Raw genomic sequence first — 24,988 nt, 5'->3', positions numbered from 1 at the left:
TTTTATATAATTAATAAGCACAGTTAGTTAAATTGTTTTCACTCCTATTATTTTTGTATCAATGGAAATAATTGTTGTTTATATTATTGCAATCGCAATAGTAGAGAAAAACACGTTGAGCCACAACAGTGCCAGGGGCGTATCATCAGTGTTCTCAAATAGGGACATTCTAAAAAAAATGTGACAATCTGTTCAAAAGTTTTAGTATTCTTAAGTCAATTTAAACACACACAGGAACGTAAAACCCAAACTTTGACAAAGCTGTTATAAAACATTTAAAAGCACCCACATTTATTTACTTAACTCACTTTGATAAAGAACACCTTTTCGGCTCGTGACAAATTAAACCGTCGCGGTTTTGATATGATAAATAAACAGCGGAAACTCGAAAGGTTCACTAAAAATAAACTCGAAGCTTCTAGTTCCTGTGCACATACGTCAATCGCCAAAAATATTTTTCCGGAAACCCGTAGTAGACACAATTAGTCCAACGATAATTTTTAGTTAGCACCTGGGGCAATTCGAACTTTATTTTTCAGCCCAGATTCCCGGACTCAGTAAAATTGTGTACCTGCGACCAGTCCAAATAATGGAACGTTTTTAGAGCCCGGATGTACAGGACCGGGCCCTCGAAAGTGGCCACGGCGTTCGGAGTGCACGAGTGATCAATAACCGACGCTCCTAGGTACATTCCCGTGCCTAAACACTGCAACTCCTGGTCCATAATATTAAAGCTGTTAATACACATCTAGAAAAAAAAAGTTATAGGCTAGGTCTAGACTAAAATCAGGGCCAAGTGACCCCAACCTCGAACTTTTTTTGTTTCATTAATTTATGTCCACATTATTATTAGCGCCATGTAAATAGAAGTATTTTTAAGTTTGTGGATTATATAACACACAAGGTGTTTGTGGTGAGTGTGTAAAATGAAAACAAGCCTACCCTTCCATACATGCCCATCAACTCAGCCGAATTTGGAAGAATATCATCGCCCAAAAACTCAAATAAAACAGCGCACAAAGACGTGAAATGCTCCATTCTGGGTTTATCGCCTTTGATATTTGGATAGTCTTAAAAAAGCAATTTTGCAAAAACCACCACAATCAGAAAAAAATACTCACGCGACATCAAGTCCTTGTACATCCTGAAACAATTCTCCAGGTAGTAGCTCTTCACCAGATCGCCTCCTTTACGCAGAATCTGGATCAACCTGGCTAGAAGCCTCGCCGCGTCTGGAAGCACCCTTGGAGACACCCGCTTCAGGTTTCTACACTCAAATCTATGCACACTCCAGCCGTCCTTCTGGCAGATCTTTCCACAGTAGTGCACGTAGTGGCAGCCCGAGCACTTCATGAACTGCCCCCTTAAACGTGGTTCTTTTTCAGTTCGAGTAAAGAAAAAACATCAACAAAGTTAAATCATACGGGTGTCCAGGAGTGAAACTCACTTTTTGAGGCAGTAGTCGCAGCGCTCGGTCCTCAGCCTCGAGCTGAGGACGTACACGAACGGCTTTTCCTTGTGGATGGTGCATCCCTCGTGGACGAGTTTTTTCGTTCGCATGTCTGGCTCTGGAACGAGGATCAACAACGAATGCATATGACATAGAACGAGGCGTATTTATAAACCACAGGCTGAGTATTTACGGAGCGTACAGGTAAAAATATCTCGTGGTCTTTGAAAGCCGGAACGTAAGTACGGACATCACGAGGGCGGTAATTTGGAGTCGGAAGCGTCTGGTGTTGCGAGCACGTGGTCTTCTTCAATTATTTTGACTAATGACAATAATAATAATAATAGTGTGAATTATGGATGAAATAGTTTGAGATCGTCGGCGTACGCGAGTCCCTTGCGAGTAAAACCAATTAGTAGATCATTAATGAAACGATTAAATAGTAATGCACTTAAATCGAGTCCCTGAGAAATTCCAAATATAGAGAACTTGACTTTTTACTTCCCGAGCGTAAGCAAAGGAAGTATTGTAATCGAGTCCGTCGGCCGACTCTCTACTTTTACATTTTCTCGATCTTTCATGACCCCTAGAAGACGAAGAAATAGGTCTCCCATTTCCGTCTGTCTGTCCGTCTGTCCGTCCGTCTGTCCGTTCGTCTGTCTGTCCGTCTGCCGTCCCGGATTTTTATTAGACAGATAATCTCCGAAAGTACTCGGCCGATTGTTGTGAAATTTTGTACTTATATTAAGAATATCATGTAGATGGTAAAACGCTAACCAAAATTTGTCTAATCATCCCCACCACTAATGCGATGACGTCACTTCAAAATTGTACATGGTAAATGGGTTTTCAATTGTATAAAATAACATAGTCCTACACATGTAGTTTACAACTCTGAATCGACTTTTCACCCGAAACGTCCAGATTTTTGGAAAAAAAATCAAAATTATAAAACAACATTTTGAAATTTAATTTTAAATCTGCTAACCAGAATGCTTTGAAATGTTGCAGATGTTTTAAGGCTATAAAGAGCATCATACACCTTTAGTCAAAAAATATTTGCTTATCCCCTCCAAAAACTTGATGACGTCAGCTCAAAAGTTTGTGGAATAAATCATATCTAAAATGTACAAAATATGATGAGTCTGTACTTGTGATCTATCACTCCATTCATATTTTTTGGATTTGCATATACAGGGTGACTCAAAAAAATTAATGAATGCGTAAATATATTTTATTGATTTAATCAGGAACTACAAAACCGAATGCTCTGAAATCCTGCAGATGTTTTAAGGTCATAAAGAGCATAATAAATGTTTAGTCAAAATATATTTGCTTATCCCCTCCAAAAACTTGATGACGTCAGCTCGAAAGTTTGCCGAATAAATCATATCTAAAATGTACAAAATATGATGAGCCTGTACTTGTCATTTATCACTCCATTCATATTTTTTGGATTTGCATATAAAGAGTGACTCAAAAAAATTAATGAATGCGTAAATATATTTTATTGATTTAATCAGCAACTACAAAACGGAATGCTCTGACATCTTGCAGATGTTTTAAGGTTATAAAGAGCATAATAAATGTTTAGTCAAAATATATTTGCTTATCCCCTCCAAAAGCTTGATGACGTCAGCTCGAAAATTTGCCGAATAAATCATATCTAAAATGTACAAAATATGATCAGTCTGTACTTGTGATCTATCACTCCATTCATATTTTTTGGATTTGCATATACAGGGTGATTCAAGAAAATAAATGAAAGCGTAAATTTATTTTACTGATTTACTCAGGAACTACAAAACCGAATGCTTCGAAATCTTGAAGATATTTTAAAATTATCATAAGCATGGTAAATTTTTGATCAAAACGTATTTGGTCGTCCCCCCTAAAAAATTTATGATGTCACCACAAAATTTTGCTGAAAAAATCCTACCTAAAATGTACAAAATATGGTGAGTCTCTTCTTGTGATTTATCATTCCATTCAAATTTTTTCGATTTGCATATACAGGGTAACTCAAAAAAAATAATGAATGCGTAAATTTATTTTATTTTGATTTAATCAGGAACTACAAAACCGAATGCTTTGAAATCTTGCAGATGTTTTAAGGTTATAAAGACCATAATAAATTTTTAGTCAAAATACATTTGGTTATCTTCTACAAAAAACTGATGACGTCAGCTCAAAAGTTTGCCGAATAAATCGTATCTAAAATGTACAAAATATGATGAGTCTGTACTTGTGATTTATCATTCCATTCATATTTTTGGATTTGCATATGCAGGGTGACTCAAAAAAATTAATGAAGGCGTGAATTTATTTTATCGATTTAATCAGGAATTACAAAACCGAATGCTTTGAAATCTTGGGAATATTTTAAAGTTATTATAAGCATGGTAAACTTTTGTTCAAAATGTATTTGTTCATCCCTCCTAAAAAAATTGATGACGTCACCCTTAAATTTTGCTGAATAAATCCTATCTAAAATGCAAAAAATATGATGAGTTTGTACTTGTGATTTATCATTCCATTTATATTTTTTAGATTTTCTTAAGAGGTGGTTCAAAAAAATTAATGAAGTCAATTTATTTTATTGATTAAATTAAAGGCAACACTTATTATTAGTATTACACCCCAACCAACCCAATTTGGTAGACACAAAATTTGTTAAAGGAAAAACTCGGTTGAAACATAAGGGTAGCACGCTTATTTACATCGACTTTAACATTACAGACCTGCATTTGTTTTATGCGCTCACTTGGTTCCGCGAATGTGAAATAGACATGTTTATAATCAACCAATTGTGAATTTCACCGTCAAGAATTAAAATAAAACCCAATGTTTTATATAATAAGCGGAAGTCGAAGCAATAAAACCGATGGTCGTTTTGTTTACAGTTTCTCTGTTTGACTCTCACGTATGCTGTTACGCCTGTCATCTTAAATTAAGAATGTTTATACATACACGATTTTCAGTTGCCTCTGATACGTATACGTGAGTAAATTGTTTCGTTATTTTATTGATTATTACAAATCAATATTCAAAACGACCCAATTCATTTTGCCGAAAATTTGAGAATATAATAATTTTATTCTTAGTATTACACTACATCTATCCCAACTGATATACGTGTCCTTGCAAAAATGTTGATGACGTCATCGCAATTTTTTTTTAAATTCCCACTACAAAAATGTAATGAGAAAAAAAAACACAATAGGCATGCAGTCGTCAAGTTTCCGACAGCGAGGGAAGTACTGTCTAAACTCTTTAGACCAATTTTTCCTCATCACCGTGACTATGGTTTCACAAAAATATAAACGTCAGTTTTGACAAAAAATTGACATGAGTGAGTTGTCGTGACGGCCCTGCCCTGACGATAAAAAATCTGTAAAGGATTTGCATGGAATTTTTCTGGTTTTTGCGTCATTAACATTCACATTTTTAGGCACGTGTGATTCAAAATTTATCAGCAAGATTTATTTTTCCAGGATACTTTTAGCAATTTGAAGATCTAAAAAGTCCGAGTTTTGGAATGTACGGTAAATTCTGTGTAAAATATAACCTTTCGCCTGAGACCATTTTTGGTAATTCCAGATACTAACGGGAGGTTCATTTTTCCGTTATTTAATGAACTGTGGAAAAAGCCGTCTAAACCTAGGACTTACGACAAATTTGGTAGACGATCCAGATCAGCTGGAGGTTTGGGGTCGGCGAAAGAATTAACGTAAGATGGCGACTGTTTTAGCGGGATTGAACTATTTTTTAATATTTTTTTCATATTATTGTTTGATGAATTGAATGAAAACGGTCCAAATTTCAAATTTTGGGAAAATTCTGTGTACGAAAAATACCGAGTGACTATTAATGCTTGTGATTTTTTGTTAGGTTGGCAACATATTTTAAACTTTATGACTGTGCGCTCATTCACAATTACTGCCAATAATGTAGAATTGCCAACCTAAAATTTTGGTTCAATCGTTAATAGTCACCTGGTAAATTTTTTCATGATTGTCCACATTTTAAAATCTTTCAAGAAAATTATTTTTTTCCAATCTTGTTGAACAATTAGGATATCGAAAAATTGGAAAATCGATATCTAAAAAACCAAAAGTTGAAAAATTTGAAAAATCGAGAAATCCAGAAAATCGAAATATCGAAAAATTGAAACATAGAAAAATTGGAGGGTATCAATTTGAAAAAAATCGATAAATCGGAAAATCAAAAAATTTAAAAATCGAGAAATCGGGAAACTAAACTAACGAAATCTCGATAAATCCAGAAATCGAAAAATTAAAAAGCCGAAAAATTGGAAAATCGAAAATCAGATACATATTTTAAAAATGAAAAAATTGAAAAACCAAAAAATCCAAAGACCGAGAAATCGGAAAATCTAGCATTTTAAAAATCGAAAAATTGATGTACGAAAAACTGAAAAATCGGGAAATCCAAACATCAAAAAATCGAATGGAAAAATTGAAAAACCAAAAAAGAACAAATCAAGAAATCGAAAAATCGGGAAATTGAAAAATCTAAAAGTTAAATAGTCAAAAACGCGAGACACCGAAAAATGGATTAATCAAGAAATCGAAAATTTGGGAACGCCAAAAATTGAAAATTAAAACTGAGATAACAGAAAATTGCAAAGATAAAAGAAAATTAAGAAATTTTAAAAATCGAAAAGTTGAAAAATCAAGAACCTGAAAAATTGAAGAATTGAAAAAGTGAAAAATCTAGACGTCGAGTAATCGAAACATTGAAAAGTCGACAATTAGAAAAATGGGAAAATCAAAAAATCGAAAAATTGAAAAATTTGAAAGTGGAAAAGTCAAAAAAGAGAGAAACTGAAAAATAGATTAATCGAGAAATCGAAAATTTAGAAACGCCAAAAATTGAAAAATTGAAAATCAAAAATCTGAAATATCGGAAAATTGAGAAATCGAAAAATAAACAATAGAGACATAATTTTTTTTTTTAAATCGAGAAATTGAAAAATCAAATAACTGAGAACTCGGAAATACCAAAGTTTCAAAAACCGAAAAATTTGGTTTTTTCTCGGTTATTTGAAGAGATACGTCAAAAGCGAATACGGAATCGTAATCCTGAGGAAATTCCGCGTGAAATGACACCCAACACGGTCGAAAACGGACCAATTTTGAATAATTAAAAAAAAGGGGGGCCACCAATTTGCATTTTTCTCGGTTATTTGAAGAGATACGTCAAAAGCGAATACGGAATCGTAATCCTGAGGAAATTCCGCGTGAAATGACACCCAACACGGTCGAAAACGGACCAATTTTGAAAAATTAAAAAAAAAGGGGGGCCAATAATTTGCATTTTTCTCGGTTATTTGAAGAGATACGTTAAAAGCGAATACGGAATCGTTATCCTGAGGAAATTCCGCGTGAAATGACACCCAACACGGTCGAAAACGGACCAATTTTGAAAAATTAAAAAAAAAGGGGGGGCACACAAATTTGGTTTTTTCTCGGTTATTTGAAGAGATACGTCAAAAGCGAATACGGAATCGTGATCCTGAAGAAAATCCGCGTGAAATGACACCCAAAACGGTCGAAAACGGACCAATTTTGAAAATTTAAATATTTGCCATTTTCTCGCTTATTTGAAGAGATACGTCAAAAACGAATACGGAATCGTGATCCTGAGGAAATTTCGCGTAAAATGACACCCAAAACGGTCGAAAACGGACCAATTTTGAAAAATTAAAAAAAAAGGGGGGGCACACAAATTTGGTTTTTCCTCGGTTATTTGAAGAGATACGTCAAAAGCGAATACGGAATCGTGATCCTGAGGAAAATCCGCGTGAAATGACACCCAAAACGGTCGAAAACGGACCAATTTAGAAAATACAAAAATTTCCATTTTTCTCGCTAATTTGAAGAGATACGTCAAAAACGAATACGGAATCGTGATCCTGAGGAAATTCCGCGTGAAATGACACCCAAAACGGTCGAAAACGGACCAATTTTGAAAACTCCAATATTTGCCATTTTCTCGCTTATTTGAAGAGATACGTCAAAAACGAATACGGAATCGTGATCCTGAGGAAATTTCGCGTAAAATGACACCCAAAACGGTCGAAAACGGACCAATTTTGAAAATTCCAATATTTGCCATTTTCTCGCTTATTTGAAGAGATACGTCAAAAACGAATACGGAATCGTGATCCTGAGGAAAATCCGCGTAAAATAACACCCAACACGGTCGAAAACGGACCAATTTTGAAAATTCCAATATTTGCCATTTTCTCGCTTATTTGAAGAGATACGTCAAAAACGAATACGGAATCGTGATCCTGAGGAAATTCCGCGTGAAATGACACCCAAAACGGTCGAAAACGGACCAATTTAGAAAATACAAAAATTTCCATTTTTCTCGCTTATTTGAAGAGATACGTCAAAAACGAATACGGAATCGTGATCCTGAGGAAATTTCGCGTAAAATGACACCCAAAACGGTCGAAAACGGACCAATTTTGAAAATTCCAATATTTGCCATTTTCTCGCTTATTTGAAGAGATACGTCAAAAACGAATACAGAATCGTGATCCTGAGGAAATTCCGCGTAAAATAACCCCCAACACGGTCGAAAACGGACCAATTTTGAAAATTCCAAAATTTGCATTTTTCTCGCTTATTTGAAGAGATACGTCAAAAACGAATACGGAATCGTGATCCTGAGGAAAATCCGCGTAAAATAACACCCAACACGGTTGAAAACGGACCAATTTTGAAAATTCCAATATTTGCCATTTTCTCGCTTATTTGAAGAGATACGTCAAAAACGAATACGGAATCGTGATCCTGAGGAAATTCCGCGTGAAATGACACCCAAAACGGTCGAAAACGGACCAATTTTGAAAACTCCAATATTTGCCATTTTCTCGCTTATTTGAAGAGATACGTCAAAAACGAATACGGAATCGTGATCCTGAGGAAATTCCGCGTGAAATGACACCCAAAACGGTTGAAAACGGACCAATTTTGAAAACTCCAATATTTGCCATTTTCTCGCTTATTTGAAGAGATACGTCAAAAACGAATACGGAATCGTGATCCTGAGGAAATTTCGCGTAAAATGACACCCAAAACGGTCGAAAACGGACCAATTTAGAAAATACAAAAATTCCCATTTTTCTCGCTTATTTGAAGAGATACGTCAAAAACGAATACGGAATCGTGATCCTGAGGAAATTCCGCGTGAAATGACACCCAAAACGGTCGAAAACGGACCAATTTTGAAAACTCCAATATTTGCCATTTTCTCGCTTATTTGAAGAGATACGTCAAAAACGAATACGGAATCGTGATCCTGAGGAAATTCCGCGTGAAATGACACCCAAAACGGTCGAAAACGGACCAATTTAGAAAATACAAAAATTCCCATTTTTCTCGCTTATTTGAAGAGATACGTCAAAAACGAATACGGAATCGTGATCCTGAGGAAATTCCGCGTGAAATGACACCCAAAACGGTCGAAAACGGACCAATTTAGAAAATACAAAAATTCCCATTTTTCTCGCTTATTTGAAGAGATACGTCAAAAACGAATACGGAATCGTGATCCTGAGGAAATTCCGCGTGAAATGACACCCAAAACGGTCGAAAACGGACCAATTTTGAAAACTCCAATATTTGCCATTTTCTCGCTTATTTGAAGAGATACGTCAAAAACGAATACGGAATCGTGATCCTGAGGAAATTCCGCGTGAAATGACACCCAAAACGGTCGAAAACGGACCAATTTAGAAAATACAAAAATTTCCATTTTTCTCGCTTATTTGAAGAGATACGTCAAAAACGAATACGGAATCGTGATCCTGAGGAAATTTCGCGTAAAATGACACCCAAAACGGTCGAAAACGGACCAATTTTGAAAATTCCTAAATTTGCATTTTTCTCGCTTATTTGAAGAGATACGTCAAAAACGAATACGGAATCGTGATCCTGAGGAAAATCCGCGTGAAATGACACCCAAAACGGTCGAAAACGGACCAATTTAGAAAATACAAAAATTTCCATTTTTCTCGCTTATTTGAAGAGATACGTCAAAAATGAATACGGAATCGTGATCCTGAGGAAATTCCGCGTGAGATGACACCCAAAACGGTCGAAAACGGACCAATTTTGAAAAGTCCAATATTTGCCATTTTCTCGCTTATTTGAAGAGATACGTCAAAAACGAATACGGAATCGTGATCCTGCGGAAATTTCGCGTAAAATGACACCCAAAACGGTCGAAAACGGACCAATTTTGAAAATTCCATTATTTGCCATTTTCTCGCTTATTTGAAGAGATACGTCGAAAACGAATACGGAATCGTGATCCTGAGGAAATTCCGCGTAAAATAACACCCAACACGGTCGAAAACGGACCAATTTTGAAAATTCCAAAATTTGCATTTTTCTCGCTTATTTGAAGAGATACGTCAAAAACGAATACGGAATCGTGATCCTGAGGAAAATCCGCGTAAAATAACACCCAACACGGTTGAAAACGGACCAATTTTGAAAATTCCAATATTTGCCATTTTCTCGCTTATTTGAAGAGATACGTCAAAAACGAATACGGAATCGTGATCCTGAGGAAATTCCGCGTGAAATGACACCCAAAACGGTCGAAAACGGACCAATTTAGAAAATACAAAAATTTCCATTTTTCTCGCTAATTTGAAGAGATACGTCAAAAACGAATACGGAATCGTGATCCTGAGGAAATTCCGCGTGAAATGACACCCAAAACGGTCGAAAACGGACCAATTTTGAAAACTCCAATATTTGCCATTTTCTCGCTTATTTGAAGAGATACGTCAAAAACGAATACGGAATCGTGATCCTGAGGAAATTTCGCGTAAAATGACACCCAAAACGGTCGAAAACGGACCAATTTTGAAAATTCCAATATTTGCCATTTTCTCGCTTATTTGAAGAGATACGTCAAAAACGAATACGGAATCGTGATCCTGAGGAAAATCCGCGTAAAATAACACCCAACACGGTTGAAAACGGACCAATTTTGAAAATTCCAATATTTGCCATTTTCTCGCTTATTTGAAGAGATACGTCAAAAACGAATACGGAATCGTGATCCTGAGGAAATTCCGCGTGAAATGACACCCAAAACGGTCGAAAACGGACCAATTTAGAAAATACAAAAATTTCCATTTTTCTCGCTTATTTGAAGAGATACGTCAAAAACGAATACGGAATCGTGATCCTGAGGAAATTCCGCGTGAAATGACACCCAAAACGGTGGAAAACGGACCAATTTTGAAAATTCCAAAATTTGCATTTTTTTCGCTTATTTGAAGAGATATGTCAAAAACGAATACGGAATCGTGATCCTGAGGAAATTTCGCGTAAAATGACACCCAAAACGGTCGAAAACGGACCAATTTTGAAAATTCCAATATTTGCCATTTTCTCGCTTATTTGAAGAGATACGTCAAAAACGAATACAGAATCGTGATCCTGAGGAAATTCCGCGTAAAATAACCCCCAACACGGTCGAAAACGGACCAATTTTGAAAATTCCAAAATTTGCACTTTTCTCGCTTATTTGAAGAGATACGTCAAAAACGAATACGGAATCGTGATCCTGAGGAAAATCCGCGTAAAATAACACCCAACACGGTTGAAAACGGACCAATTTTGAAAATTCCAATATTTGCCATTTTCTCGCTTATTTGAAGAGATACGTCAAAAACGAATACGGAATCGTGATCCTGAGGAAATTCCGCGTGAAATGACACCCAAAACGGTCGAAAACGGACCAATTTTGAAAACTCCAATATTTGCCATTTTCTCGCTTATTTGAAGAGATACGTCAAAAACGAATACGGAATCGTGATCCTGAGGAAATTCCGCGTAAAATAACACCCAACACGGTCGAAAACGGACCAATTTTGAAAATTCCAAAATTTGCATTTTTCTCGCTTATTTGAAGAGATACGTCAAAAACGAATACGGAATCGTGATCCTGAGGAAAATCCGCGTGAAATGACACCCAAAACGGTCGAAAACGAACCAATTTTGAAAACTCCAATATTTGCCATTTTCTCGCTTATTTGAAGAGATACGTCAAAAACGAATACGGAATCGTGATCCTGAGGAAATTTCGCGTAAAATGACACCCAAAACGGTCGAAAACGAACCAATTTTGAAAATTCCAATATTTGCATTTTTCTCGCTTATTTGAAGAGATACGTCAAAAACGAATACGGAATCGTGATCCTGAGGAAAATCCGCGTAAAATAACACCCAACACGGTTGAAAACGGACCAATTTTGAAAATTCCAATATTTGCCATTTTCTCGCTTATTTGAAGAGATACGTCAAAAACGAATACGGAATCGTGATCCTGAGGAAATTCCGCGTGAAATGACACCCAAAACGGTCGAAAACGGACCAATTTAGAAAATACAAAAATTTCCATTTTTCTCGCTTATTTGAAGAGATACGTCAAAAACGAATACGGAATCGTGATCCTGAGGAAATTCCGCGTGAAATGACACCCAAAACGGTGGAAAACGGACCAATTTTGAAAATTCCAAAATTTGCATTTTTTTCGCTTATTTGAAGAGATATGTCAAAAACGAATACGGAATCGTGATCCTGAGGAAATTTCGCGTAAAATGACACCCGAAACGGTCGAAAACGGACCAATTTTGAAAATTCCAATATTTGCCATTTTCTCGCTTATTTGAAGAGATACGTCAAAAACGAATACGGAATCGTGATCCTGAGGAAATTCCGCGTAAAATAACACCCAACGCGGTCGAAAAGGGACCAATTTTGAAAATTCCAAAATTTGCATTTTTCTCGCTTATTTGAAGAGATACGTCAAAAACAAATACGGAATCGTGATCCTGAGGAAATTCCGCGTGAAATGACACCCAAAACGGTCGAAAACGGACCAATTTTGAAAATACAAAAATTTCCATTTTTCTCGCTTATTTGAAGAGATACGTCAAAAACGAATACGGAATCGTGATCCTGAGGAAATTTCGCGTAAAATGACACCCAAAACGGTCGAAAACGGACCAATTTTGAAAATTCCAATATTTGCCATTTTCTCGCTTATTTGAAGAGATACGTCAAAAACGAATACGGAATCGTGATCCTGAGGAAATTCCGCGTAAAATAACACCCAACACGGTCGAAAAGGGACCAATTTTGAAAATTCCAAAATTTGCATTTTTCTCGCTTATTTGAAGAGATACGTCAAAAACGAATACGGAATCGTGATCCTGAGGAAATTCCGCGTGAAATGACACCCAAAACGGTCGAAAACGGACCAATTTAGAAAATACAAAAATTTGCATTTTTCTCGCTTATTTGAAGAGATACGTCAAAAACGAATACGGAATCGTGATCCTGAGGAAAATCCGCGTAAAATAACACCCAACACGGTTGAAAACGGACCAATTTTGAAAATTCCAATATTTGCCATTTTCTCGCTTATTTGAAGAGATACGTCAAAAACGAATACGGAATCGTGATCCTGAGGAAATTCCGCTTAAAATAACACCCAACACGGTCGAAAACGGACCAATTTTGAAAATTCCAAAATTTGCATTTTTCTCGCTTATTTGAAGAGATACGTCAAAAACGAATACGGAATCGTGATCCTGAGGAAATTCCGCGTGAAATGACACCCAAAACGGTGGAAAACGGACCAATTTTGAAAATTCCAAAATTTGCATTTTTCTCGCTTATTTGAAGAGATACGTCAAAAACGAGTACGGAATCGTGATCCTGAGGAAATTCCGCGTGAAATGACACCCAAAACGGTGGAAAACGGACCAATTTTGAAAATTCCAAAATTTGCATTTTTCTCGCTTATTTGAAGAGATATGTCAAAAACGAATACGGAATCGTGATCCTGAGGAAATTTCGCGTAAAATGACACCCAAAACGGTCGAAAACGGACCAATTTTGAAAATTCCAATATTTGCCATTTTCTCGCTTATTTGAAGAGATACGTCAAAAACGAATACGGAATCGTGATCCTGAGGAAATTCCGCGTAAAATAACACCCAACACGGTCGAAAAGGGACCAATTTTGAAAATTCCAAAATTTGCATTTTTCTCGCTTATTTGAAGAGATACGTCAAAAACGAATACGGAATCGTGATCCTGAGGAAATTCCGCGTGAAATGACACCCAAAACGGTCGAAAACGGACCAATTTTGAAAATACAAAAATTTCCATTTTTCTCGCTTATTTGAAGAGATACGTCAAAAACGAATACGGAATCGTGATCCTGAGGAAATTTCGCGTAAAATGACACCCAAAACGGTCGAAAACGGACCAATTTTGAAAATTCCAATATTTGCCATTTTCTCGCTTATTTGAAGAGATACGTCAAAAACGAATACGGAATCGTGATCCTGTGGAAATTCCGCGTAAAATAACACCCAACACGGTCGAAAAGGGACCAATTTTGAAAATTCCAAAATTTGCATTTTTCTCGCTTATTTGAAGAGATACGTCAAAAACGAATACGGAATCGTGATCCTGAGGAAATTCCGCGTGAAATGACACCCAACACGGTCGAAAACGGACCAATTTAGAAAATACAAAAATTTGCATTTTTCTCGCTTATTTGAAGAGATACGTCAAAAACGAATACGGAATCGTGATCCTGAGGAAATTCCGCGTGAAATGACACCCAACACGGTCGAAAACGGACCAATTTTGAAAATTCCAAAATTTGCATTTTTCTCGCTTATTTGAAGAGATACGTCAAAAACGAATACGGAATCGTGATCCTGAGGAAATTCCGCGTGAAATGACACCCAAAACGGTCGAAAACGGACCAATTTTGAAAATTCCAATATTTGCCATTTTCTCGCTTATTTGAAGAGATACGTCGAAAACGAATACGGAATCGTGATCCTGAGGAAATTCCGCGTAAAATAACACCCAAAACGGTCGAAAACGGACCAATTTAGAAAATACAAAAATTTCCATTTTTCTCGCTTATTTGAAGAGATACGTCAAAAACGAATACGGAATCGTGATCCTGAGGAAATTTCGCGTAAAATGACACCCAAAACGGTCGAAAACGGACCAATTTTGAAAATTCCAATATTTGCCATTTTCTCGCTTATTTGAAGAGATACGTCAAAAACGAATACGGAATCGTGATCCTGAGGAAATTCCGCGTGAAATGACACCCAAAACGGTCGAAAACGGACCAATTTTGAAAATTCCAATATTTGCCATTTTCTCGCTTATTTGAAGAGATACGTCAAAAACGAATACGGAATCGTGATCCTGAGGAAATTCCGCGTGAAATGACACCCAACACGGTCGAAAACGGACCAATTTTGAAAATTCCAAAATTTGCATTTTTCTCGCTTATTTGAAGAGATACGTCAAAAACGAATACGGAATCGTGATCCTGAGGAAATTCCGCGTGAAATGACACCCAAAACGGTCGAAAACGGACCAATTTTGAAAACTCCAATATTTGCCATTTTCTCGCTTATTTGAAGAGATACGTCAAAAACCAATACGGAATCGTGATCCTGAGGAAATTTCGCGTAAAATGACACCCAAAACGGTCGAAAACGGACCAATTTTGAAAATTCCAATATTTGCCATTTTCTCGCTTATTTGAAGAGATACGTCAAAAACGAATACGGAATCGTGATCCTGAGGAAATTCCGCGTGAAATGACACCCAAAACGGTCGAAAACGGACCAATTTTGAAAATTCCAATATTTGCCATTTTCTCGCTTATTTGAAGAGATACGTCAAAAACGAATACGGAATCGTGATCCTGAGGAAATTCCGCGTGAAATGACACCCAACACGGTCGAAAACGGACCAATTTTGAAAATTCCAAAATTTGCATTTTTCTCGCTTATTTGAAGAGATACGTCAAAAACGAATACGGAATCGTGATCCTGAGGAAATTCCGCGTGAAATGACACCCAAAACGGTCGAAAACGGACCAATTTTGAAAACTCCAATATTTGCCATTTTCTCGCTTATTTGAAGAGATACGTCAAAAACCAATACGGAATCGTGATCCTGAGGAAATTCCGCGTAAAATAACACCCAACACGGTCGAAAAGGGACCAATTTTGAAAATTCCAAAATTTGCATTTTTCTCGCTTATTTGAAGAGATACGTCAAAAACGAATACGGAATCGTGATCCTGAGGAAATTCCGCGTGAAATGACACCCAAAACGGTCGAAAACGGACCAATTTAGAAAATACAAAAATTTCCATTTTTCTCGCTTATTTGAAGAGATACGTCAAAAACGAATACGGAATCGTGATCCTGAGGAAATTCCGCGTGAAATGACACCCAACACGGTCGAAACCGGACCAATTTTGAAAATTCCAAAATTTGCATTTTTCTCGCTTATTTGAAGAGATACGTCAAAAACGAATACGGAATCGTGATCCTGAGGAAATTCCGCGTGAAATGACACCCAACACGGTCGAAAACGGACCAATTTTGAAAATTCCAATATTTGCCATTTTCTCGCTTATTTGAAGAGATACGTCAAAAACGAATACGGAATCGTGATCCTGAGGAAATTCCGCGTGAAATGACACCCAAAACGGTCGAAAACGGACCAATTTTGAAAATTCCAATATTTGCCATTTTCTCGCTTATTTGAAGAGATACGTCAAAAACGAATACGGAATCGTGATCCTGAGGAAATTCCGCGTGAAATGACACCCAACACGGTCGAAAACGGACCAATTTTGAAAATTCCAAAATTTGCATTTTTCTCGCTTATTTGAAGAGATACGTCACAAACGAATACGGAATCGTGATCCTGAGGAAATTCCGCGTGAAATGACACCCAAAACGGTCGAAAACGGACCAATTTTGAAAATTCCAATATTTGCCATTTTCTCGCTTATTTGAAGAGATACGTCAAAAACGAATACGGAATCGTGATCCTGAGGAAATTCCGCGTGAAATGACACCCAAAACGGTCGAAAACGGACCAATTTAGAAAATACAAAAATTTGCATTTTTCTCGCTTATTTGAAGAGATACGTCAAAAACGAATACGGAATCGTGATCCTGAGGAAATTCCGCGTGAAATGACACCCAACACGGTCGAAACCGGACCAATTTTGAAAATTCCAAAATTTGCATTTTTCTCGCTTATTTGAAGAGATACGTCAAAAACGAATACGGAATCGTGATCCTGAGGAAATTCCGCGTGAAATGACACCCAACACGGTCGAAAACGGACCAATTTTGAAAATTCCAATATTTGCCATTTTCTCGCTTATTTGAAGAGATACGTCAAAAACGAATACGGAATCGTGATCCTGAGGAAATTCCGCGTAAAATAACACCCAACACGGTCGAAAACGGACCAATTTTGAAAATTCCAAAATTTGCATTTTTCTCGCTTATTTGAAGAGATACGTCAAAAACGAATACGGAATCGTGATCCTGAGGAAAATCCGCGTAAAATAACACCCAACACGGTTGAAAACGGACCAATTTTGAAAATTCCAATATTTGCCATTTTCTCGCTTATTTGAAGAGATACGTCAAAAACGAATACGGAATCGTGATCCTGAGGAAATTCCGCGTAAAATAACACCCAACACGGTCGAAAAGGGACCAATTTTGAAAATTCCAAAATTTGCATTTTTCTCGCTTATTTGAAGAGATACGTCAAAAACGAATACGGAATCGTGATCCTGAGGAAATTCCGCGTGAAATGACACCCAAAACGGTCGAAAACGGACCAATTTTGAAAATTCCAAAATTTGCATTTTTCTCGCTTATTTGAAGAGATACGTCAAAAACGAATACGGAATCGTGATCCTGAGGAAATTTCGCGTAAAATGACACCCAAAACGGTCGAAAACGGACCAATTTTGAAAATTCCAAAATTTGCATTTTTCTCGCTTATTTGAAGAGATACGTCAAAAACGAATACGGAATTGTGATCCTGAGGAAATTCCGCGTAAAATAACACTCAACACGGTCGAAAAGGGACCAATTTTGAAAATTCCAAAATTTGCATTTTTCTCGCTTATTTGAAGAGATACGTCAAAAACGAATACGGAATCGTGATCCTGAGGAAATTCCGCGTGAAATGACACCCAAAACGGTCGAAAACGGACCAATTGAGAAAATACAAAAATTTGCATTTTTCTCGCTTATTTGAAGAGATACGTCAAAAACGAATACGGAATCGTGATCCTGAGGAAATTCCGCGTGAAATGACGCCCAAAACGGTCGAAAACGGACCAATTTTGAAAATTCCAATATTTGCCATTTTCTCGCTTATTTGAAGAGATACGTCGAAAACGAATACGGAATCGTGATCCTGAGGAAATTCCGCGTAAAATAACACCCAACACGGTTGAAAACGGACCAATTTTGAAAATTCCAATATTTGCCATTTTCTCGCTTATTTGAAGAGATACGTCAAAAACGAATACGGAATCGTGATCCTGAGGAAAATCCGCGTAAAATAACACCCAACACGGTTGAAAACGGACCAATTTTGAAAATTCCAATATTTGCCATTTTCTCGCTTATTTGAAGAGATACGTCAAAAACGAATACGGAATCGTGATCCTGAGGAAATTCCGCGTGAAATGACACCCAACACGGTCGAAAACGGACCAATTTTGAAAATTCCAAAATTTGCATTTTTCTCGCTTATTTGAAGAGATACGTCAAAAACGAATACGGAATCGTGATCCTGAGGAAATTCCGCGTGAAATGACACCCAAAACGGTCGAAAACGGACCAATTTAGAAAATACAAAAATTTCCATTTTTCTCGCTTATTTGAAGAGATACGTCAAAAACGAATACGGAATCGTGATCCTGAGGAAATTTCGCGTAAAATGACACCCAAAACGGTCGAAAACGGACCAATTTTGAAAATTCCAATATTTGCCATTTTCTCGCTTATTTGAAGAGATACGTCAAAAACGAATACGGAATCGTGATCCTGAGGAAATTCCGCGTGAAATGACACCCAAAACGGTCGAAAACGGACCAATTTTGAAAATTCCAATATTTGCCATTTTCTCGCTTATTTGAAGAGATACGTCAAAAACGAATACGGAATCGTGATCCTGAGGAAATTCCGCGTGAAATGACACCCAACACGGTCGAAAACGGACCAATTTTGAAAATTCCAAAATTTGCATTTTTCTCGCTTATTTGAAGAGATACGTCAAAAACGAATACGGAATCGTGATCCTGAGGAAATTCCGCGTGAAATGACACCCAAAACGGTCGAAAACGGACCAATTTTGAAAATTCCAATATTTGCCATTTTCTCGCTTATTTGAAGAGATACGTCAAAAACGAATACGGAATCGTGATCCTGAGGAAATTCCGCGTGAAATGACACCCAAAACGGTCGAAAACGGACCAATTTAGAAAATACAAAAATTTGCATTTTTCTCGCTTATTTGAAGAGATACGTCAAAAACGAATAAGGAATCGTGATCCTGAGGAAATTCCGCGTGAAATGACACCCAACACGGTCGAAACCGGACCAATTTTGAAAATTCCAAAATTTGCATTTTTCTCGCTTATTTGAAGAGATACGTCAAAAACGAATACGGAATCGTGATCCTGAGGAAATTCCGCGTGAAATGACACCCAACACGGTCGAAAACGGACCAATTTTGAAAATTCCAATATTTGCCATTTTCTCGCTTATTTGAAGAGATACGTCAAAAACGAATACGGAATCGTGATCCTGAGGAAATTCCGCGTAAAATAACACCCAACACGGTCGAAAACGGACCAATTTTGAAAATTCCAAAATTTGCATTTTTCTCGCTTATTTGAAGAGATACGTCAAAAACGAATACGGAATCGTGATCCTGAGGAAAATCCGCGTAAAATAACACCCAACACGGTTGAAAACGGACCAATTTTGAAAATTCCAATTTTTGCCATTTTCTCGCTTATTTGAAGAGATACGTCAAAAACGAATACGGAATCGTGATCCTGAGGAAATTCCGCGTAAAATAACACCCAACACGGTCGAAAAGGGACCAATTTTGAAAATTCCAAAATTTGCATTTTTCTCGCTTATTTGAAGAGATACGTCAAAAACGAATACGGAATCGTGATCCTGAGGAAATTCCGCGTGAAATGACACCCAAAACGGTCGAAAACGGACCAATTTTGAAAATTCCAAAATTTGCATTTTTCTCGCTTATTTGAAGAGATACGTCAAAAACGAATACGGAATCGTGATCCTGAGGAAATTCCGCGTGAAATGACACCCAAAACGGTCGAAAACGGACCAATTGAGAAAATACAAAAATTTGCATTTTTCTCGCTTATTTGAAGAGATACGTCAAAAACGAACACGGAATCGTGATCCTGAGGAAATTCCGCGTGAAATGACACCCAAAACGGTCGAAAACGGACCAATTTTGAAAATTCCTATATTTGCCATTTTCTCGCTTATTTGAAGAGATACGTCGAAAACGAATACGGAATCGTGATCCTGAGGAAATTCCGCGTGAAATGACACCCAAAACGGTCGAAAACGGACCAATTTTGAAAATTCCAATATTTGCCATTTTCTCGCTTATTTGAAGAGATACGTCAAAAACGAATACGGAATCGTGATCCTGAGGAAATTCCGCGTGAAATGACACCCAAAACGGTCGAAAACGGACCAATTTAGAAAATACAAAAATTTCCATTTTTCTCGCTTATTTGAAGAGATACGTCAAAAACGAATACGGAATCGTGATCCTGAGGAAATTCCGCGTGAAATGACACCCAAAACGGTCGAAAACGGACCAATTTAGAAAATACAAAAATTTCCATTTTTCTCGCTTATTTGAAGAGATACGTCAAAAACGAATACGGAATCGTGATCCTGAGGAAATTTCGCGTAAAATGACACCCAAAACGGTCGAAAACGGACCAATTTTGAAAATTCCAATATTTGCCATTTTCTCGCTTATTTGAAGAGATACGTCAAAAACGAATACGGAATCGTGATCCTGAGGAAATTTCGCGTAAAATGACACCCAACACGGTCGAAAACGGACCAATTTTGAAAATTCCAAAATTTGCATTTTTCTCGCTTATTTGAAGAGATACGTCAAAAACGAATACGGAATCGTGATCCTGAGGAAATTCCGCGTAAAATAACACCCAACACGGTCGAAAACGGACCAATTTTGAAAATTCCAAAATTTGCATTTTTCTCGCTTTTTTGAAGAGATACGTCAAAAACGAATACGGAATCGTGATCCTGAGGAAATTCCGCGTGAAATGACACCCAAAACGGTCGAAAACGGACCAATTTTGAAAATTCCAATATTTGCCATTTTCTCGCTTATTTGAAGAGATACGTCGAAAACGAATACGGAATCGTGATCCTGAGGAAATTCCGCGTAAAATAACACCCAACACGGTTGAAAACGGACCAATTTTGAAAATTCCAATATTTGCCATTTTCTCGCTTATTTGAAGAGATACGTCAAAAACGAATACGGAATCGTGATCCTGAGGAAATTCCGCGTGAAATGACACCCAAAACGGTCGAAAACCGACCAATTTTGAAAATTCCAAAATTTGCATTTTTCTCGCTTATTTGAAGAGATACGTCAAAAACGAATACGGAATCGTGATCCTGAGGAAAATCCGCGTAAAATAACACCCAACACGGTTGAAAACGGACCAATTTTGAAAATTCCAATATTTGCCATTTTCTCGCTTATTTGAAGAGATACGTCAAAAACGAATACGGAATCGTGATCCTAAGGAAATTCCGCGTGAAATGACACCCAAAACGGTCGAAAACGGACCAATTTAGAAAATACAAAAATTTCCATTTTTCTCGCTTATTTGAAGAGATACGTCAAAAACGAATACGGAATCGTGATCCTGAGGAAATTCCGCGTGAAATGACACCCAAAACGGTCGAAAACGGACCAATTTAGAAAATACAAAAATTTCCATTTTTCTCGCTTATTTGAAGAGATACGTCAAAAACGAATACGGAATCGTGATCCTGAGTAAATTCCGCGTAAAATGACACCCAACACGGTCGAAAACCGACCAATTTTGAAAATTCCAAAATTTGCATTTTTCTCGCTTATTTGAAGAGAAACGTCAAAAACGAATACGGAATCGTGATCCTGAGGAAATTCCGCGTAAAATAACACCCAACACGGTTGAAAACGGACCAATTTTGAAAATTCCAATATTTGCCATTTTCTCGCTTATTTGAAGAGATACGTCAAAAACGAATACGGAATCGTGATCCTAAGGAAATTCCGCGTGAAATGACACCCAAAACGGTCGAAAACGGACCAATTTAGAAAATACAAAAATTTCCATTTTTCTCGCTTATTTGAAGAGATACGTCAAAAACGAATACGGAATCGTGATCCTGAGGAAATTCCGCGTGAAATGACACCCAAAACGGTCGAAAACGGACCAATTTAGAAAATACAAAAATTTCCATTTTTCTCGCTTATTTGAAGAGATACGTCAAAAACGAATACGGAATCGTGATCCTGAGGAAATTTCGCGTAAAATGACACCCAACACGGTCGAAAACGGACCAATTTTGAAAATTCCAAAATTTGCATTTTTCTCGCTTATTTGAAGAGATACGTCAAAAACGAATACGGAATCGTGATCCTGAGGAAATTCCGCGTGAAATGACACCCAAAACGGTCGAAAACGGACCAATTTAGAAAATACAAAAATTTCCATTTTTCTCGCTTATTTGAAGAGATACGTCAAAAACGAATACGGAATCGTGATCCTGAGGAAATTCCGCGTGAAATGACACCCAAAACGGTCGAAAACGGACCAATTTTGAAAATTCCAATATTTGCCATTTTCTCGCTTATTTGAAGAGATACGTCAAAAACGAATACGGAATCGTGATCCTGAGGAAATTCCGCGTAAAATAACACCCAACACGGTCGAAAACGGAATAATTTTGAAAATTCCAAAATTTGCATTTTTCTCGCTTATTTGAAGAGATACGTCAAAAACGAATACGGAATCGTGATCTTGAGTAAATTCCGCGTAAAATGACACCCAACACGGTCGAAAACCGACCAATTTTGAAAATTCCAAAATTTGCATTTTTCTCGCTTATTTGAAGAGATACGTCAAAAACGAATACGGAATCGTGATCCTGAGGAAAATCCGCGTGAAATGACACCCAAAACGGTCGAAAACGGACCAATTTTGAAAACTCCAAAATTTGCATTTTTCTCGCTTATTTGAAGAGATACGTCAAAAACGAATACGGAATCGTGATCCTGAGGAAATTTCGCGTAAAATGACACCCAACACGGTCGAAAACGGACCAATTTTGAAAATTCCAAAATTTGCATTTTTCTCGCTTATTTGAAGAGATACGTCAAAAACGAATACGGAATCGTGATCCTGAGGAAATTCCGCGTGAAATGACACCCAAAACGGTCGAAAACGGACCAATTTAGAAAATACAAAAATTTCCATTTTTCTCGCTTATTTGAAGAGATACGTCAAAAACGAATACGGAATCGTGATCCTGAGGAAATTCCGCGTAAAATAACACCCAACACGGTCGAAAACGGAATAATTTTGAAAATTCCAAAATTTGCATTTTTCTCGCTTATTTGAAGAGATACGTCAAAAACGAATACGGAATCGTGATCCTGAGGAAATTTCGCGTAAAATGACACCCAACACGGTCGAAAACGGACCAATTTTGAAAATTCCAATATTTGCCATTTTCTCGCTTATTTGAAGAGATACGTCGAAAACGAATACGGAATCGTGATCCTGAGGAAATTCCGCGTAAAATAACACCCAACACGGTCGAAAACGGACCAATTTTGAAAATTCCAAAATTTGCATTTTTCTCGCTTATTTGAAGAGATACGTCAAAAACGAATACGGAATCGTGATCCTGAGGAAATTCCGCGTGAAATGACACCCAAAACGGTCGAAAACGGACCAATTTTGAAAATTCCAATATTTGCCATTTTCTCGCTTATTTGAAGAGATACGTCGAAAACGAATACGGAATCGTGATCCTGAGGAAATTCCGCGTAAAATAACACCCAACACGGTTGAAAACGGACCAATTTTGAAAATTCCAATATTTGCCATTTTCTCGCTTATTTGAAGAGATACGTCAAAAACGAATACGGAATCGTGATCCTGAGGAAATTTCGCGTAAAATGACACCCAACACGGTCGAAAAGGGACCAATTTTGAAAATTCCAAAATTTGCATTTTTCTCGCTTATTTGAAGAGATACGTCAAAAACGAATACGGAATCGTGATCCTGAGGAAATTCCGCGTAAAATAACACCCAACACGGTTGAAAACGGACCAATTTTGAAAATTCCAATATTTGCCATTTTCTCGCTTATTTGAAGAGATACGTCAAAAACGAATACGGAATCGTGATCCTGAGTAAATTCCGCGTAAAATGACACCCAACACGGTCGAAAACCGACCAATTTTGAAAATTCCAAAATTTGCATTTTTCTCGCTTATTTGAAGAGATACGTCAAAAACGAATACGGAATCGTGATCCTGAGGAAAATCCGCGTAAAATAACACCCAACACGGTTGAAAACGGACCAATTTTGAAAATTCCAATATTTGCCATTTTCTCGCTTATTTGAAGAGATACGTCAAAAACGAATACGGAATCGTGATCCTAAGGAAATTCCGCGTGAAATGACACCCAAAACGGTCGAAAACGGACCAATTTAGAAAATACAAAAATTTCCATTTTTCTCGCTTATTTGAAGAGATACGTCAAAAACGAATACGGAATCGTGATCCTGAGGAAATTCCGCGTGAAATGACACCCAAAACGGTCGAAAACGGACCAATTTAGAAAATACAAAAATTTCCATTTTTCTCGCTTATTTGAAGAGATACGTCAAAAACGAATACGGAATCGTGATCCTGAGGAAATTTCGCGTAAAATGACACCCAACACGGTCGAAAACGGACCAATTTTGAAAATTCCAATGTTTGCCATTTTCTCGCTTATTTGAAGAGATACGTCGAAAACGAATACGGAATCGTGATCCTGAGGAAAATCCGCGTAAAATAACACCCAACACGGTTGAAAACGGACCAATTTTGAAAATTCCAATGTTTGCCATTTTCTCGCTTATTTGAAGAGATACGTCAAAAACGAATACGGAATCGTGATCCTAAGGAAATTCCGCGTGAAATGGCACCCAAAACGGTCGAAAACGGACCAATTTAGAAAATACAAAAATTTCCATTTTTCTCGCTTATTTGAAGAGATACGTCAAAAACGAATACGGAATCGTGATCCTGAGGAAATTTCGCGTAAAATGACACCCAACACGGTCGAAAACGGACCAATTTTGAAAATTCCAAAATTTGCATTTTTCTCGCTTATTTGAAGAGATACGTCAAAAACGAATACGGAATCGTGATCCTGAGGAAATTCCGCGTGAAATGACACCCAAAACGGTCGAAAACGGACCAATTTAGAAAATACAAAAATTTCCA

At 37.2% G+C, this 24,988-nt stretch overlaps 2 protein-coding genes across 5 annotated transcripts in view; one reads left to right on the top strand and one right to left on the bottom strand.

Annotated features, from left to right (window-relative positions):
- LOC135142905 (histone-lysine N-methyltransferase SMYD3-like) overlaps nucleotides 1-24,988 on the bottom strand; it is a 47,195-nt gene that overhangs the window by 9,318 nt on the left and 12,889 nt on the right. For 3 of the 4 annotated variants that reach the window (XR_010282638.1, XM_064074714.1, XM_064074715.1), the window contains exons 2-5: nucleotides 1,448-1,568; nucleotides 1,122-1,363; nucleotides 943-1,070; nucleotides 572-748 (exon numbers count right to left, since the gene is read on the bottom strand). Coding sequence is in view for 3 of the 4 variants with exons in the window: in XM_064074714.1 (XP_063930784.1) it covers nucleotides 572-748; nucleotides 943-1,070; nucleotides 1,122-1,363; nucleotides 1,448-1,568 (668 nt within the window). In the remaining variant the exon portion in view is untranslated. Of the gene's footprint in view, nucleotides 1-571; nucleotides 749-942; nucleotides 1,071-1,121; nucleotides 1,377-1,447; nucleotides 1,569-24,988 lie in introns of those variants that run through there. The other variant, XM_064074716.1, reaches the window with a different exon arrangement.
- The window catches only part of LOC135142904 (protein mini spindles), a 46,245-nt gene continuing 26,158 nt past the window's right edge, over nucleotides 4,902-24,988 (top strand). The window contains exons 1-2 of the mRNA XM_064074713.1: nucleotides 4,902-4,995; nucleotides 5,051-5,180. Of these exons, the coding sequence (XP_063930783.1) occupies nucleotides 4,989-4,995; nucleotides 5,051-5,180 (137 nt within the window). The 5' untranslated portion in view covers nucleotides 4,902-4,988. The remainder of the gene's footprint in view (nucleotides 4,996-5,050; nucleotides 5,181-24,988) is intronic.

Source organism: Zophobas morio, unplaced genomic scaffold (assembly GCF_036711695.1).
Source record: "Zophobas morio isolate AGI-343-1 ecotype UQ-CSIRO unplaced genomic scaffold, CSIRO_AGI_Zmor_V1 ptg000054l, whole genome shotgun sequence".
Lineage (NCBI taxonomy): Eukaryota > Metazoa > Arthropoda > Insecta > Coleoptera > Tenebrionidae > Zophobas > Zophobas morio.
The sequence above is the reverse complement of the archived record's forward strand: the minus strand, read 5'-3'. Positions and strand labels throughout refer to the sequence as shown.